General features: G+C 61.6%; 1 protein-coding gene across 3 annotated transcripts in view; it reads left to right on the top strand.

The window, feature by feature from the left end:
* Positions 1-15,536, top strand: part of COL9A3 (collagen type IX alpha 3 chain) — a 31,057-nt gene extending 15,521 nt beyond the window's left edge. For 2 of the 3 annotated variants that reach the window (XM_059896573.1, XM_059896572.1), the window contains exons 15-38: positions 179-232; positions 645-686; positions 1,836-1,892; positions 2,301-2,354; positions 2,914-2,967; positions 3,318-3,371; positions 3,785-3,838; positions 4,187-4,240; positions 5,035-5,088; positions 6,009-6,062; positions 6,158-6,211; positions 6,397-6,441; positions 6,587-6,640; positions 6,721-6,774; positions 7,270-7,323; positions 7,429-7,500; positions 8,537-8,572; positions 9,057-9,101; positions 10,458-10,490; positions 10,669-10,815; positions 10,988-11,042; positions 11,528-11,710; positions 13,889-13,966; positions 14,786-15,536. In XM_059896573.1, the coding sequence (XP_059752556.1) occupies positions 179-232; positions 645-686; positions 1,836-1,892; positions 2,301-2,354; positions 2,914-2,967; positions 3,318-3,371; positions 3,785-3,838; positions 4,187-4,240; positions 5,035-5,088; positions 6,009-6,062; positions 6,158-6,211; positions 6,397-6,441; positions 6,587-6,640; positions 6,721-6,774; positions 7,270-7,323; positions 7,429-7,500; positions 8,537-8,572; positions 9,057-9,101; positions 10,458-10,490; positions 10,669-10,815; positions 10,988-11,042; positions 11,528-11,710; positions 13,889-13,966; positions 14,786-14,976 (1,632 nt within the window). In that variant the 3' untranslated portion in view covers positions 14,977-15,536. Of the gene's footprint in view, positions 1-178; positions 233-644; positions 687-1,835; positions 1,893-2,300; positions 2,355-2,913; positions 2,968-3,317; positions 3,372-3,784; positions 3,839-4,186; positions 4,241-5,034; positions 5,089-6,008; positions 6,063-6,157; positions 6,212-6,396; positions 6,442-6,586; positions 6,641-6,720; positions 6,775-7,269; positions 7,324-7,428; positions 7,501-8,536; positions 8,573-9,056; positions 9,102-10,457; positions 10,491-10,668; positions 10,816-10,987; positions 11,043-11,527; positions 11,711-13,888; positions 13,967-14,785 lie in introns of those variants that run through there. The other variant, XM_059896574.1, reaches the window with a different exon arrangement.
* The last annotated feature ends 99 nt before the right edge of the window (positions 15,537-15,635 follow it).

Genomic DNA, 15,635 nt, shown 5'->3' with positions numbered 1-15,635 from the left:
CAGGACAGGGCAGAGCAGACCTCAGGACGCACAAGGCTGGGGCGGGGCAGGTGGGCAGCTCCGGGAGCGCCCCCATAGGGGCATCTTCGGAGTGGGAGGCCCCTCTCTGGAAGTCGCTGGTCCCCTCACCTCAGGTGGGGGCTGGTCCTGCTCCGTCTAAGCCATAATCCCCCCACAGGGACCCTCTGGACTTCCAGGCCTCCCTGGTCCCCCGGGACCTCCCGGCCCCGCCGTGAGTACTGGGCGGGGTTCTAGAGCCTCTCAGGAGGAGCCCCAGGCATGATGACTGCTTGGTGGGCTTGCCTCCCCTGTCCCCAGGGTGCCCCTCCTCAGGCCCCCCGTGCCCCCCGCCCCAGCACCCATGTCCACGTGGAGAGTCCTGGCCACACCCCAGACATGGGCCAAGTCCAGGCTGGAGCAGTGTGCGTCAGCTGACCCAGGGCTAGTGAGGCTCAGGCCTGGTGGCCACCCCGCCCCAAGGGCAGGTGGTTTCTGTCATTGTCACATGCCCTGCGGGGGGGGGACCAGCAGTACCTGGCACTGGCCACGGGGGGATGAAGGGCCCCTGAGTCCCCTGGAGGTCTTGAGTGGGCGGGGGGAGGGAAGGGGGGGGCCATGTCAAAGCTGGCGTCTCTCTGTTCCAGGGTCGCCCAGGGGTCCTTCCCGAAGGCGCTACTGACCTTCAGGTGGGCACGTGCAGCCTTTGTGAAGCCCTTTGTCGGGGTGCCTGTCTTGGTGGGAGGGGCCCGTCTGGAGAGCACAGGAAGGCAGGGACGGGGGCCCCTAGGGACGGGTTCAGTGCCGGCGGCGCCAGCTCTGGGTACGGCCCCCCCCGAGCTGCCCCCCCCCCCCCGCCCTCACCGGTCTAGCCCTGGCACGTGCAGCAGCACGAATTGAAGTTAATTTAAGCGAAGTCACGTGCGGACCCATCCCGCTCCTCGGCACCGACAGGCTCCGGGCGCCGTCAGCTGCGAGCTTGGCTGCCTTGGGGGCGCAGACAGAAGGTTTCCCCATCACAGAAGCTTCCAGACCAGAGTCTGGGACCCACTTTTGGTTGTTGAGCTTTGTCTCTCTTGTCAGAAGAAAAACAGTGGCTTTGGAGGCCTGGGGTTCAAGGGCTTCCCTTGCACAGCTGTTCGTGGGCCGGGCCAGCATCTGGCCTCCTCCTCGGAGCGGCTGGAAGTTATTAAAGGGAGAGCCTGGCCCAGCCCGCTTGCCCACTGGGGCCCCTGCTGCCCTTCTCTCCCCCACCCGTGTCCTGAGTGCTTGACGGTCGGTGTTCCTGAGGGAGGGTTTGGGGGTCTTCTGGAAAGAGGAGGACAGCTGGGGGAGGTGGATGTCACTGGCTCTGTGCCAGAGCAGCCGTGGAATGATCCAGACACCCCCATGCCGCCCCTGTGTTCGCCGAGCCCCCAGGCGCGGGGCATCCGGCCTGTGCCCGAGGACCACGTGTCCCTCCCTGAGGCGCCTCTGGCACCGAGGGGACCCCCGAGCAGAGCTGGCTGCAGAGCCAGGCGCGTGATGAAGGCCCCTTTGTGAAGCCAGCAGCCACCAGGCTGAATAGCTGCTTTGAACCTGCACTGGGGCTGAGACATCGGAGCCGGCTATGAGGAGGCGGCCGTGAGGGGCCGGCGGCCGTGGTCTGGCTCTGCAGCCCCTCACCGCGCCCCACGGTGGCCCTGAATGAGGCCCTGTCTGGGCTCCCCAGGAGGCCCCCGTGTGGCCCGAGCTCCCCTTCACCCGCCCCAAATGGCCCATCTCCGGGCCCCTGGGTTCTGACCTCAGCGCTGCCCCTGTTTTACTCGGAGGGGTCTGACCATTCTGTTTCCCAACAGTGCCCAGCCATCTGCCCGCCAGGCCCCCCGGGGCCCCCAGGAATGCCAGGGTTCAAGGTGAGCGGCCACTGAGGGTTGACTCAGACCCCAGCTCACCTTCACACCCCGTAGGAGGTGGCGGGGCCCCCATGTGGGCGGAGGTCCGGGGGGAGGTGGGCGTCCAGAAAGCCTGCCCTGGTTGCAGGATTGTTGCAGGAAGCAAGGGGGGCTGGCCCCTGCCCTGCTGGGGGACCTTGCTCTGTCCTTGTCCCCCTTCACCCCAGTGACCCGCTGGGGACTGGGGGGGCACTGAGAGAGGGCGTGGGGGAAAGCTGGCCTCAGGCCCCCAACCCACTTCCCTGGCCCAGCCCTGCTTCTCCCAACCGGGCCTCTGTTTCCCCAGCTGGGCTGGTGGGCCAGGCAGGCCTTAATTGGCTCAGGGCTGCTTGTGGGGTCTGCTACCGTCCACCCGCCGCTGTCTTTCAGGGACCCACCGGCCACAAAGGGGAGCAAGGAGAAGTCGGCAAGGATGGCGAGAAGGTGAAGGCGGCTGGCGGCTGGCGGCTGGGTGGCGCCCCGGGGGGTGGTGGGGAGGCACAGGCGCTTGGGGGCACGGGGGCTGGGACTCTGGCAGGGCTGGGGGTGCCTGGCTCTTAGAGCTGGGTGATTTGGGGCAGGGTCTCTGGACAGAGCCCCCAACACCTGGCCTCACACAGAAGCTCCCTGAGCTTGGGCAGGCCTGCTGCGGGCTGGAGAAGGTGGGCCTCAGCCCAAAGTGGCCCCCCGTAGTCCCTGCCACCCTCCCCCCTGGCCACTGCCCTGGAGGGCATCTGCATCCTCCTGCACAGGCTGCGGGCGAGGCTGGGTGCCCTCCAGCGCAGTGCGAGCAGCCAGCCTGCCGCATGAGCCGCAGAGGTGCTGGCCGCCGCCAGGAGGAGGTGTCGGGGGAGGACACGGTGCGACCTCTCTGGGCCTTGGGAGCTCAGCTGTGAAGTGGGGCGACGCCCCGCACGGCAAGGGCTCTGGCGGCGGGGTGGGGCAGTGGCCTCGGAGAGGTGCGGGGAGAGCTCGGGGCTGACGCCACCCACCTCTCCTGCAGGGTGACCCCGGCCCCCCTGGGCCCCCTGGCATCCCAGGCACCGTGGGGCTGCAGGTGAGTAAGGGGAGGTGTTGGACAGGTGAGGATGTGGGTTGGGGACAGTCCACCAACTCCCAGGACGGAAACCGGGTGCGGGTCCTGAGGCAGGGTTTTGGGGAATATACCAGAGCCCTTCAGCGGCTCCTGGGAGGTGTGGAATATACCAGAGCCCTTCAGCGGCTCCTGGGAGGTGTGGAATATACCAGAGCCCTTCAGCGGCTCCTGGGAGGTGTGGAATATACCAGAGCCCTTCAGCGGCTCCTGGGAGGTGTGGAATATACCAGAGCCCTTCAGCGGCTCCTGGGAGGCGTGCGGTCGGGGGGGCTGCCGGCCCAGGCCCTGCAGCTCCAGCTCTCTCCCTTCAGGGTGCACGGGGCCTACGAGGATTTCCAGGGCCACTCGGACCCCCCGGGGACCGGGTAAGTCCACTAGCCCCCCGCCGCCTGGCCCTTGAGGGGGGCTGGGGGACCACCTCCAGACGTTAGATGGGCCCCTTGAGCACGGGTCCTCACCAGTGGCCACAGGTGGCCTGTGTGACTGCGGCCCTCTGGGCCTCCACTCACTGGATGGTTCCCCAAACCGGGGCCTGTGAAGGCTTTTGTGGCTTAGGGCCAAAGGGAATGGGAGAGGCAAGCAGGGGACAGCAGGGGAGGCCTTGGCAAGTGTGGGAGAGGGAGGGGCTTGGGGACCACTGGGGGGCTGACGGGGGAGGGGCCTGCTGGGGGGCTTGGGCGGGGGGCTCCCGGCGGGCCCCTCCAGATGGAGCCGGGTGCTCTGGGGGATGCTGCCCAGGCCTCAGAGGGGAGGCTCAGGTGCCCCTTCTCCTCCACAGGGTCCCATCGGGTTCCGAGGGCCCCCCGGGATCCCAGGAGCCCCTGGGAAAGTGGTACGTGTGTCTGGGGGTGGGGGTGGTCCCGTGCAGGCCCAGGCTCTCTTCTCTTCTCTCTTGCTCACTCAGACGCCTCCCCCAGCCCCACTGGGCTGCCCATCCCGTGGGCACACCTGGGGGGAATCACATGTGGCACACCTGGGCAGGTACCAGTGGACACACCTGGGGGGAGGGGGCGAGTCCAGAGTCAGCCTGTCCTTCGTGGGAGATTTGCGTTCTCTCTCTTTCCAGACATGAAGTGAGGTGTGGTGAGTGTCCCTCGGGCCTCTGTGACCCTCAGCATTGTCTTCCTGCTCTCCCACCTTCTTGAGTTAACTCTCTCCCTGTGCCCCCTCGTCATTGCAGGGCGACAGAGGCGAGAGGGGCGCAGAGGGGTTGCGCGGCCCCAAGGGCGATCTCGTAAGTGAGAGAACCTGTGTTCTCTGGGTCCTTCCTTGGGAGAACCTGATCCACGGGGCAGGGGGCGGGGGGTGGGGGGGATGGACGGTAAGTCCAGGGAGGCGAGGGGCAGCTGCCCTCTCCTGCGGGTAGTGGGGAGCCCCTGGACAGTGCCAAGCTGGGCCTGGGGGTCCCAGCCCTCCCCCTGCCCAGGCGGCTCCCCCAGGAGTCCCCCGGCCTTGTTGCCCCCGTGGCTCCTTGAAGCTACTGTCACCTCACCAACTCCTCTCCAGAGCAGCAGGGCAGGGTCCGGAGGACCACACTTCTGAGTGCGAATCCTGGCCACTAACATCCGTCAAGAGGCCCTGGGCAGTGGGGCCCGACCTTGGGCCAAGGATGCCCAGCTGTGAGATGCAGTAACACAGAAAACGACTCTCGGGTTAAGCAGAACATAAGTGAAGCCGAGAGATAATTAAGCATCTCGCGAAATGAAGTGACCGTCTCCGAACCAATCCCGTCTTCCCCCGGCCTGAGCCCAGCGGCCAGAGGCCCAGAAGGCGGCCGTGTGATGCCGCAGCATCCACAGGATCCTAAGATAGCGCCCGGGGTGACGGGCCTTTTCCCCTGGGGGTCGGGCCTGGCCTACACAGCTGTCCCCTGGCCCAAGCTCAATACCCGGAGTCTAGAAAGTGGTGTGCACGGCACGTCTAAGGCTCCCGGGCCTACCTCCCCCGCCCCCCTCCCCTGGACCTAGTGAGGTATGTGGGAGGAGCAGTCCCCGCGGGCCTGACTGCGGTCCCTTGCGTGTCTTTCAGGGCAGGCCTGGTCCTAAAGGCGTCCCTGGCATGTCCGGGCTGGTTGGAGAGCCGGTGAGTGCCCGTGGATGCCAGCCTAGGGGCGGAGGGGGCTCTGCCGGCCCCTTGCTCCCTGCCCTTTGCACCTGCTTCCCCGGAGAGTCATTCTCCTCCCACGGCCCTGGGCTATACTTGGGCCAGCTGCCCGGGCCACTGGCCCTCCCTTGTTTCACTCTGCTATCGCCTTCTGGAAATGCCTAATTGTGGGTGAAGGGCCCGCACGCTTCCGTTTGGCCGGAGGCCACAGAATCTTTTGCCGTCTAGACCACACAGAGGTAGAGGGTCTCGGGCTGAGCTCATGTGCATTCCAGGGGCACGTGAGGGCGGGTGGGGGAAAGGGTGGCACAGGTGGGGGGCATTCTGAGGGTCCTGAGCACTGGCCCTCCACACCTGTGCCCCCTCATCCCTGCTATGTGCCCGTGCTCAGCCCAGACCCCCACTTCCTCCTGGCTCCCTCCCCATCCTGGCCCTAGAGGATGGGCCCCTGGGAGGCCCCCTGGGGTAGCACAGCCTGGCAGTGGGAGGCTGAAGGAGGGGAGGGAGGGACTCCAGCTGCTCTCCTGCCACCTTCCCAGCACATGGCTGTGTCTGAGGTTCCAAAATTAGTCAAGCCTGTGGGATTCAGCAGGCCTGAGCCGAAATCCTGGCTCCCAAGCCTCAGTTTCCCCGTCCGTAAAGTGGGCACAGCAGAACTTCCCTGGGGCGCGTGAAGAGTCTGGGTGGATGAGGGATGCGGGGGGGGCAGCGTGTGGTCTGGGTGCATCCCCACCGCCCTCATCTGCACGATCGGAGGGCAGCACAGGTTACTACCTGCCCCGAGCCCAGGAGGGCAGACCTAGTGCAGGTGGCTGGGGAAGGGAGGGGCCTGGTGGGCGTGGTCTGGAGGGTGACCAGGCTGATTGCCCACTGGGCCTCACACCATCCGCTGTCCCCAGGGCATGCCGGGCAAGGATGGCCGGGATGGTGTGCTGGGACTCGATGGCGAGAAGGTTGGTACTGGCTAGCGGTCTGCAGGGGAGGAGGGGTCTGCAGGGAGTTCAGCCTCCAGGGCCTCAGCACCCCATGTCCCCCCAAACTCCCACAGGGAGAAGCTGGTCGCAACGGTGCCCCAGGAGAGAAGGGTCCCAATGGGCTGCCGGTGAGTGCACGGGGCTCCTGCCGTGGCCCCAGGGACAATGCCAGTGGTCATCTCCCGTGGGTTCCTGAGTGGAGGCGCCTGCAGGGGGCTGTGCATCAAGGCCGGGGAGGCTGCAGGAGCCCCTCACCCTCGGGGGGTGCTCTGCCTCTGGCCTTGTATGCTGACCTCTAACCTCTGACCTGCAGGGTCTCCCTGGACGAGCAGGGTCCAAGGGTGAGAAAGGAGAACTGGTATGTGGCTTCTTTCTTCTGGGGAGGGGAGGGAGGGGGAAGGAAGTGGGGAAGGGGGGAAACGGGGAAGGGGGTAGGCCGCAGCCTGGATCCTGGGCAGAGGGATGTGGGCAGAGCTCACGCAGGGCTCACCCTTCCCCTGCAGGGCAGAGCTGGAGAGCTGGGTGAGGCTGGCCCCTCAGGAGAGCCCGGTGTCCCCGTGAGTATCTGCAGCCCTCACCCCCAACCCAAGTGTGTGCGGACCCCGCTAAAACCCTCTGTCCCCCTCCCCGAGTGTAGGGAGACGCTGGTGTGTCCGGGGAGCGTGGCGAGGCTGGCCACAGGGGCTCAGCGGTGAGTCGGGGGGATGGAGTCTGGGGTGGGGGTGGGAATGGGGCCACAGCCGAGTGGTCCCCTTTTCTGTGTGGGCTGCGGTGGCGTTTTGGATGCATGAATGGGCTGAGCCTGTGAAAGCTGGGACATGGTGGTGGCCAGGCTCGAGCTGTCCTGTCCTTGAGACCTCTGTGCTGAGGAAGCAAAGTCCCAGCACCCAGCCGGCCGAGGGAGCACCCCGCCTTGGGCCTGGGAGGTGTGGTGGAAGCAGCCCCCCCCCCAGCCCCACCACAGACCAAGATAATGAAGACATCGGCATCGGTGCCCCGCGCCAAGTCCGGCTGACGCACGGGGCCCGAGGGCATGCCTGACCTCTGCGACCCCCAGCTGCCCCCCAGGATCCCTCCCACCTCTTTCCCCAGCAACTGGGCCAGGTGGCTGGGGACCAGCTCCCGTGTCTGCCCAGCTCCCGCGGGGGAGGCGGAGCTGCACTCACACTGTCTGTCTGTCTTTCAGGGGGCTCTGGGCCCGCAAGGCCCCCCCGGAGCCCCTGGTGTCCGCGGTTACCAGGTGGGTGAGGTTTGCGCCCAGGGAGCCCAGGTGGGCCAGCCGGGCTGGGGAGGGGTCTCCACTGGGCTCCCTGTGGGTGCTGACGCGCTGGGTCCTTGTCTGTAGGGCCGGAAGGGCAGCATGGGAGACCCCGGCCTGCCTGGCCCCCAAGGCCTCCGAGGCAGCGTGGGCGACCGGGTAAGTGGCACCCCACCCACAGTCCCACGGGACACACAGAGGTGCCACGTCAGAGGCCCCCAGAGGCACCTCACACCGTAGGTGCGCAGTAGTCGGGCACTGTGGGTGTCCCTATTGTCCCATGATATTTGGGACACAGAGGGCCCCAGTCTGGGTGACCGGAGGTTGTGGGCTGTGTCCGGGCTCCGGCCTGGCCGTGCTACACCAGGTCCCAGGGGAACCTCAGGTGCCTTCCTTGGCCATCCGCCCGCCCGCCGGCTGGCAGTGACAGAACCCGGGAGCTGCCATCGCTGGCGCCCCTTCATCCCGGGCCTGGTGGGCCACAGAAACCACGGCCTGGGGCTGGGACAGTGGGCCCTTCCTCAGCCTTCAGGCCAGAAATGCCAGGGGTCAGGGACATGCCAAGGGCACCAGGGCCTCCAAGAGGTAGAGAGAGAGAACCTGGCACTGCGCCCGTCCCCGTGGGGGCCAGGGGCCGGTTACTGTATCGCCCCCCGGTCACCCTCGCCTGCACTTTGAGGTCACAGGGAAGTTTCACTCTCTGGACCCTTTGGGCGGGTTCTTCCTCATGCTGCTATCTGAGCAAATGGACAGTTTTTATTTTAACATTTCGGGGTGATTCTGGCAGTTCCCAGACATGCCCCTAATCCCGCAGTCCCCTGGGAAGATGATCAATACGAGCTTTGGGCCCTGACTCAGCAGCTCGCGTCGGGAAGTTACCCTGGGATCGTGTGAGTGAAAATGCCGCACGATCCAAACTTTTTCCGGTGATGCCGAGCCCAGAGGCCTTGCCGTCCGGCAGCAGGGCCCGTGGAACAATCGCGCACCCCATGTGGGGCGAGGCTACGAGCCCCTAAAAAGATGAGGGCTCTACAGGAGGATCCCAGCACACTTAGGGGCCAGGATGCCGAACGTCCGGGAAGGAGGCTGTTTCCACAGCAGCCCGGGCGCCCCCTGCTCGTCCTGGCTCCACAGCGGGTGCGGGTCGCCCAGGGATCCCCGCGGTTTCTTTGACGCTCAGCCTTTCTCTGCCCAGGGCCCGGGAGGCGCTGCAGGCCCAAAGGGCGACCAGGTGAGCGACCGGTGGTCAGGTCGGCTGTGGGCTGCCCGCTGTCTTCAGCGCTGGGGGGCATCCTCCTCATCTCTCTCATCTCCCTCCCTCTCCCGCCGTCCCCCCCCCCCCCACCAAGGCTGACAACTCTGGGCACCCAGCCGGACCCGGGGCCAGTTGGCTCCTGGGTGCAACGGGGGCCGCCTGTGGCCTGGGCGGCTCCTCCGGGACCCTCAGAGTGGGGCGTGTTCCCTGCTGGCCATCTGGGTTCCAGGAGCAGATTAGAAAAGTGTTTGTTCTCCAGGCAGCACCTTCTCTCTGGAGGGCCCAGGGGCAAGGGGGGGCCGCAGCTCTGGAGGATCTAGAAGAGTCTAAACCCACCTGAGGCTCTGCTTACTGTCTGCTTGGCGCCTCGGCCTGGCTCTGGGTCTCGGGCACCGGCTCCCGCCAAGGTTGGAGGATGGCGGCGTAGACAGTTCTGCAACTTTGAGCCGTGTCGTTTCAGGGCACCGCGGGCGCCGATGGCCTTCCTGGGGATAAAGGAGAACTGGTGAGTATGACTAAGTCGGCCTCACTTTTGACAACAGAACTTGCCACGTTCGGGGTCGGGGGTTGGGGAAGGGCAGCATCTGCAGGTCCAGGCTGGGGTGGGCCGAGCTGAGGACCGAGGCGCAGCTGAGGTCCTGGCTGCTGACCGGCCCCTAAGGCAGAAGGCGGCCCCAGGCCCAGCTGTGGGGTTTTCTACCCCCTCCCGTGCTCCAGCATGAATTAGCCAGAGTTGAGATTGAGCTACAGAAAACTCTGCTTCCACAGAGCTAAAACTCGGGTTGAGTTTAGAATAAAACCCTGATGGAGTTCATCGACAGAGTCACACCTCGGGCGGTGACTGAAACGGAACAGTCAGGGGGTTTGGGGATAAAGATCTCCGTGGCTCCCACGTGGTGAGGGTCTCCAGTTGTGTGACCGAGCCCTTCTCTGAGTCTGGAGAAGATGGAAACGGCTCAGCCCCAGGGACCCTCGTCTCCAGCACAACCTTGTAGCCCAGAGCCAACTTTTCCCAGCTTGAGCCGAGGTGATCTCAGTTGTGTGCGCGAGTGTTGTTCATCTTGGTGAGTTCCTAGATGACCTTGACACACGGGACCCTGGGAACAGCCCCCCGACCTGCTCCACCCCTACCTGCGAGGCGGGCAGTGCCCCTCACACTGTGCTCTCAGCGACTTACCACTCAGGCTGTCTGAGCCGCAAAGCCTGGTCCCTCCACCTCCCTCCGGCTTCGAGGAGGGCCACCAGCTGCGGCCTGAGCGGAGGGCGGCGGCACGGATGGATGAGTGGTCCCGGGCCGTCTGCCGTCTGGCTGGGGCCCAATCCCCGTCCACGCCCTGCCAGGCAGCTTCCTGAGGTCACAGCTGGAGAAGGGGGAGCCTTAGGCCCAGAGACCCTCAGCTCCGCCAGATGTGTAACAATAAAGACGCCAAGAGGGAGGGGATATGGGATATATGTATATATATAACTGATTCACTTTGTTATAAAGCAGAAACTAACACACCATTGTAAAGCAATTATACTCCAATAAAGATGTTAAAAAAAATAAAAAATAAAGAATGGGAATAAAGTAAACATGGATGAGAAAAAGTACTATGCAGCTAATAACACTCTTTAGGGAAAACAAGTTTAAAAACATCAGTAGCTATAATACAATCTCAGCAATATAAAAAGCAGCCTAGAATAAAAAGGAGTAACCACTGTGGCTGTTGTGATGCCATCAAATAGCAGCTTCATGGATGACTTGCTTTGCTCTTCCGTCCCCAACTAATAACCGCTAGACTGGTTCCTGGGGAAATAATTCCCACCAACTAACAACACGCAAGTAATTAAAACGCACAACTTCCCTTCTGCTCTTTTGCAGGGTCCCAGTGGGCCTGTCGGACCCAAAGGAGAGGTGAGTGCCGGGCAGCGGTGGGCTCCTCGGGGCCCCCAGGCCAGCCCCGGGGCACTGGCGGCCGTGCGGATCACAGAGGCCTGCTCTGGTCAGAAGTCAGGAAACCGCCGGCCCTTCTGCTTCTCCCAGAGGGGGAAGCCCATGCCCTGACCCACCCCTTCCTGCTGTTTCCCTCTAGTCCGGCAGTCGAGGGGAGCCGGGTCCCAAGGGCGTGCAGGGCCCCAACGGCACCAGCGGCGTGGACGGCGTCCCAGGCCCCCCTGGCCCCCTGGGCCTCCAGGGCGTGCGCGGTGTGCCTGGTATCACTGGGAAACCCGGAGTCCCGGTACGTGTCTCCTCTCTGGAGCCAGTGCTTGTTGGTGTCGGGCTTTTCCTGGGTTTAGACCAAGTCTCTTCTAGATGAACAAGGTTACTTTGCAGAGTGTGACAGTGGGGGTGCCTCAAGGAGATGCCAGCGCGCCCCCCAATACGATGATGGATTTCGGGGTGAATTTCAGGGGAAAGAGGCCAGCGAGCAGCGCGTCAGGGAGCTGTGTGGGGGGATGGTCAGCGGTGAGTGCCCTCTGCCCTGTCCCGTCCCGCCCGCGGCTCCGCCCCTGGGGCTGCAGCCTCTCCCACCCCCAGCCCCAGCCCCGCCCAGCCTCACCCTCCGCCACCTGCCGGCCGGCCCACCGCCCGCGGTCCTTGGGGTCTGCACCGGAGGGGGCCCCCTCCCCGCAGGGCTCACCGCGGTGCCTGGTGCACGGGGGATGGGCTAAATGTCTGCTGAATGAAGTGGCCACGAGGGTCAGACAATCGCGCCCTTCCAGCTCTGACAGACCAAGTGGGCATCTTTCGGCCTCTCCGGTTCATGAGCTCCCTTCTAGGGCTGTGATTCACTCTTGGGGCCACCGAGGACCGTGACCGCATTCATCACGTACCCAAAGCAGTTAAAGCCCTTTTCAATCAATGAACAAACTTCCTTTGAAAGGCAGTATATTCGCGCTTTACGTAACACACTTCTGATGAACAGATGTCTGATCTTTGTTTTCCAAAAGAGCAAATCGCACAGCTAGCCGCGCACTTGAGGAAGCCCTTAGCACCGGGGTCCATCGGTCGGCCGGGTCCCGCCGGCCCCCCCGGCCCCCCGGGGCCCCCAGGCTCCATCGGTCACCCCGGGGCTCGAGGGCCCCCTGGATACCGCGGTCCCACCGGAGAGCTGGGAGACCCCGGACCCAGAGGTGAGTGCAGCGCACCCACCAGGCGGCCACACGCCGGAGCCCCCAGCCATGAAATCTGCCCCCGCCACGCAGAGAGGCTCCCCTGGGGAGACAGGGTGGGGGAAGAGACCCAGAGGGGAAATGGGCCCAAAGTCATCTGCCCTTCAGCCAGGGTCCTTCCGGCCTTGCCGATCTGTGTCTGACACACACGTCTGAGCTGCCTGGGGGCGCCCCCTCCCCTCCCCTCCCCTCCCCTCCCTCTGGGTCCACGGGCTCATCTAGAAAAGCCCTGGGAGGTTGAGCCATTGCTAGAAGCCGCCTCGGGTACAGCCCTTCATGCTTTCAGGCCCAGCTCGGTTAATTCCTTATTAAGCCCACGGGTGTGATAACGTTTTTCAAAATGTGATGGTTTTCTCAAATACCGTTAGAATAACATTTGGGGGAGGAGGGTTGAGAAGAATGTGAGGAATGAACGAAAAGGAGCCCCATTTGTACGTAACAGCACTTCCCTTAATGAAAACTGGCATGTGCGACCATTTCTGTGGCAAAAGGCAAAAATTAGAAATCAAAAATCCATTTTAAGGACTGTAAAGAACTAGGAATGAGTTGAAACGAGGTGAAAATCTTGATCCCACGCAGGGGTGCCATCGTAGGGATGCTTGGTGCCCAGACAGGGAGCTGCTGGCCACTAACCTTTTCCAACAAGACCTTTAACACTTAGTTCATTTTAAATTCTAACCAACCGTTTGCCACTGCAGCCGGCCTGCCCCCAGGCAGCTAGCCTCACGGCCCCAATTCAGGATTTAAAGTTCGTGATTGCAATTTGTTCCAAACTTATTGACCAAATAATTTTCTGTTTCTGAAAAACAGCTTAAGAAAAAAGTTTCCAAGGGAAACTTAACTTATGTGAGTTCCTTTTATCCTCTGTGAGGTTAAGTTAAAATACCTCAGCAGGTGAAAATGCTTCCAGAATTAGAGGTATCATTTCATTACTGTTAAGACGCTGGGAGATTGAATAGTTTCAACACTAGAGGGCAAACGTGTCAAATGCACCTTCTCACCCCGTCCCAAGTTTACCATCAGACATCTCCCTGTTGTCTTGGAGACGTGTCTGAGTTCTGACCGTCCCTGGGCCGTCTGTGCCAGTACAGTCTGCGGGAGGGATGGTTGTCCTCAAAGAAAGACCAAACAAGGTTTTCTCCAAGTAGGGATCTGAGTGCCTTTAAGACTTTTGAAAATAAAATTCAAAAATAGCATTGATCGCTTTATGGGTTCTCAGAAAAACAGCACAGCAGAATTCAGGGGAGGCTGCCACAAGGCGCGGGGTCAGCGTGTTCCCTGGGGCGCCTGCCTCGGGGTGGGGACGACCGAAGGTTATTGTTTGAATTAAACGAGAATATATCCTGTAGTTCTTCAGGCAGAAGCCACTGTCACTGCTGGGCTTCCATCTCCCCCTGGGACACAGCAGATCAGGGACCTGCTCTGGAGGCCGGGAAAGCCCCGGCCCCACGGGAGGCCCCGACTGCCCGGCCCTGGGCCTCCTGATCCTTTGTAGAAGGTGTGCTACCGTCCGCGATGGGAAGAGGGACAAACACCAACGGAAAGAAAACTGGTGCCACTGCTTTTACCATCAGGCAGGACAGAGCGCGCCCAACAATGCTGCTTGGCTCACTGAGCGTCACTATGTTGACAAGAGGCTCAGTTTTCCGAGAATATCACTCAGGATAAGCTGTCTGCAGCCAGCATCACACAAAGCACAGGCCGACAAGCGGGCCCTCGTAGCGGGGCCTCAGCTCACCTCCCGGAGACCACAACCAGTTGGAGGCGGAGGAGTGGAGAACACAATTCAGGGGACATTTTAAAACACCTTAGATAATTTGTCAAAAATCATGTTGAACATAGGAATACAGGGTAAGCACTCAGCTGCTGAACAGGCATAAATACTGTGAACAAATCAGAAGTCCAGAAGCGCTGCTCTGAGGCTGGCGAGTCACGTGGGGGGTGCATTCTCTCAAATCCATCCAGCCCGACACTTTGCTGTGTGTCCTTTTCTAAACGTGTTTTGATTCAGTAAAAAGCTAAGGAAGCAGGCACCCTACTCGTAAAAAGGCAGGATCACACACTCGCCGCAGCAGAAGTCTGTCTTTGAACCTGAATCAGGGCTTCTAAGCAAATGCATATGTCACTTGCCCTTGACAGGAAACCAGGGGGACAGAGGAGACAAAGGCTCAGCTGGCGAGGGCCTGGACGGGCCTGACGGAGACCAAGGGCTCCAAGGTATGAGGCCGCTGTCACTAACGTTACACGGGCACCACTTCTGAGGGGATAACTTTTCTCCTGACAAAGCACCCGTAGAGGCCAGGTTAGGGACTGTTTTAACGACCCTTTAATCAGATCGCCCTGTGTCTGTTTTAGTTCAGGAGTTTCAGTTAAATTCTATTCAACTAAAGCCATCGAGTATCTATTTCAGTTAAATTCTAACAGAATTTCCTCTTAAGTGACCCACATGTACCCTGGATGTTGACACTTTTCATGTTGAATATAAATACTTTGCCGAGAGGGAGGAGGGCAGCCCCAGCCGCGTTCCATCCCGAGCCTTCTCGGGGGCTGTCCCGGGGCCACCGCATCTGCACACACGTCCCGGGAGCAAACACACACCTGTCGGCCCAGCTCCTTGCTCACTCCACCCCTCCCCGCACCCCCAGCTCCTGGTTTCTCCTCTGCTGACCTCCTCTGCCGTCCACCTGCCCAGGTGCCCACCACCTGGTTGGGGGGGGGGCGCTTTCTGTCTCACACCTAGTCCATCCGCATGGTTACCACCATCACCGTCAGCATCCCCCTCGCTCACCCCAGACCCATTCCTCACATGGCGCCAGCGGACTCTTCTCAAGTCCGAGCTGCCCTGCTTAGGACAGAACCCAGACTCCCGCGCCCTGGCCTCTGCCCTCGCTGTTCTCCGGCCTGAGCGCGCCTCCCCTGGGCCCCTCCCGGAGTTAAGAAACGAGCTACAGAAACACAAGACTTGGGTTGGCTGAACGGACACACCACTGATGTCCTCTCTCTGTGTCTCCACTCACCTTCCTGGTCTGTCTCAAGGACCACAAGGCGTGCCCGGTGTTAGCAAAGACGGCCGCGACGGGGCCCACGGAGAGCCTGGGCTCCCTGGCGATCCTGGCCTTCCCGGTGCTGTTGGCGCTCAGGGGACCCCCGGCATTTGCGACACCTCCGCCTGCCAAGGAGCCGTGATGGGAGTGGGCGGGGACAAATCAGGTCCCAGGAGCTCCTAAAACACAACTTCAGGAAGCGGGTGAGAAAGTGACGCCGACTGAGGCAGCCAGCTGTGCCAGGACCCTGCGGGGACCAGCAGCGTCCTGGCACCAACAGTTGGGCGCCGCCGTGCCGCCCAGCGAGGCCTGCCCCTCCTTGTCCTCAGCGGCAGCGACTGGACACTTGGCCCCTGAGAGCATCCTCCATCGAGCTGCTGTCAGAGTGTTCTGTCTCCACGTGTATTTACAGTGGTCCATTCGGCTGTAACATCATACCTCAGACACAGGCCTATGTAATAAAATCGTCAACCCAACATTTCAGAGGGATCTAGGGTGTACATATAGAAAGTTTTGTACAATTTCACGAGAGAAAAAAATATTCAGCAACTTGTTTACATGGCATTTGTGTAAAGGCTAAGATATCGTTTCAATAAAATGATATATGAAATCTTCAGATTAATGACTGGCCACAGTATTACAAAAAGAATAAAGAATTTAATGTACAGTATCCCTTCCATACAAAGGTCTCGTCTGATTTGCCTGCCTCCTTTGTGTACAAACGTTTAACTATCTCCCATTGACAGTATTTATTGAAAGTGACTGTATTGCACTAAAGTCTATTGGTATTATCTATTGTAATAAATAAAGCCACTCATTTGAAAAACTCAGTTCCAAACACT

The sequence above is a fragment of the Balaenoptera ricei genome, chromosome 15 (assembly GCF_028023285.1).
Source record: "Balaenoptera ricei isolate mBalRic1 chromosome 15, mBalRic1.hap2, whole genome shotgun sequence".
Lineage (NCBI taxonomy): Eukaryota > Metazoa > Chordata > Mammalia > Artiodactyla > Balaenopteridae > Balaenoptera > Balaenoptera ricei.
This window is presented reverse-complemented; position numbering and strand designations above follow the sequence as displayed.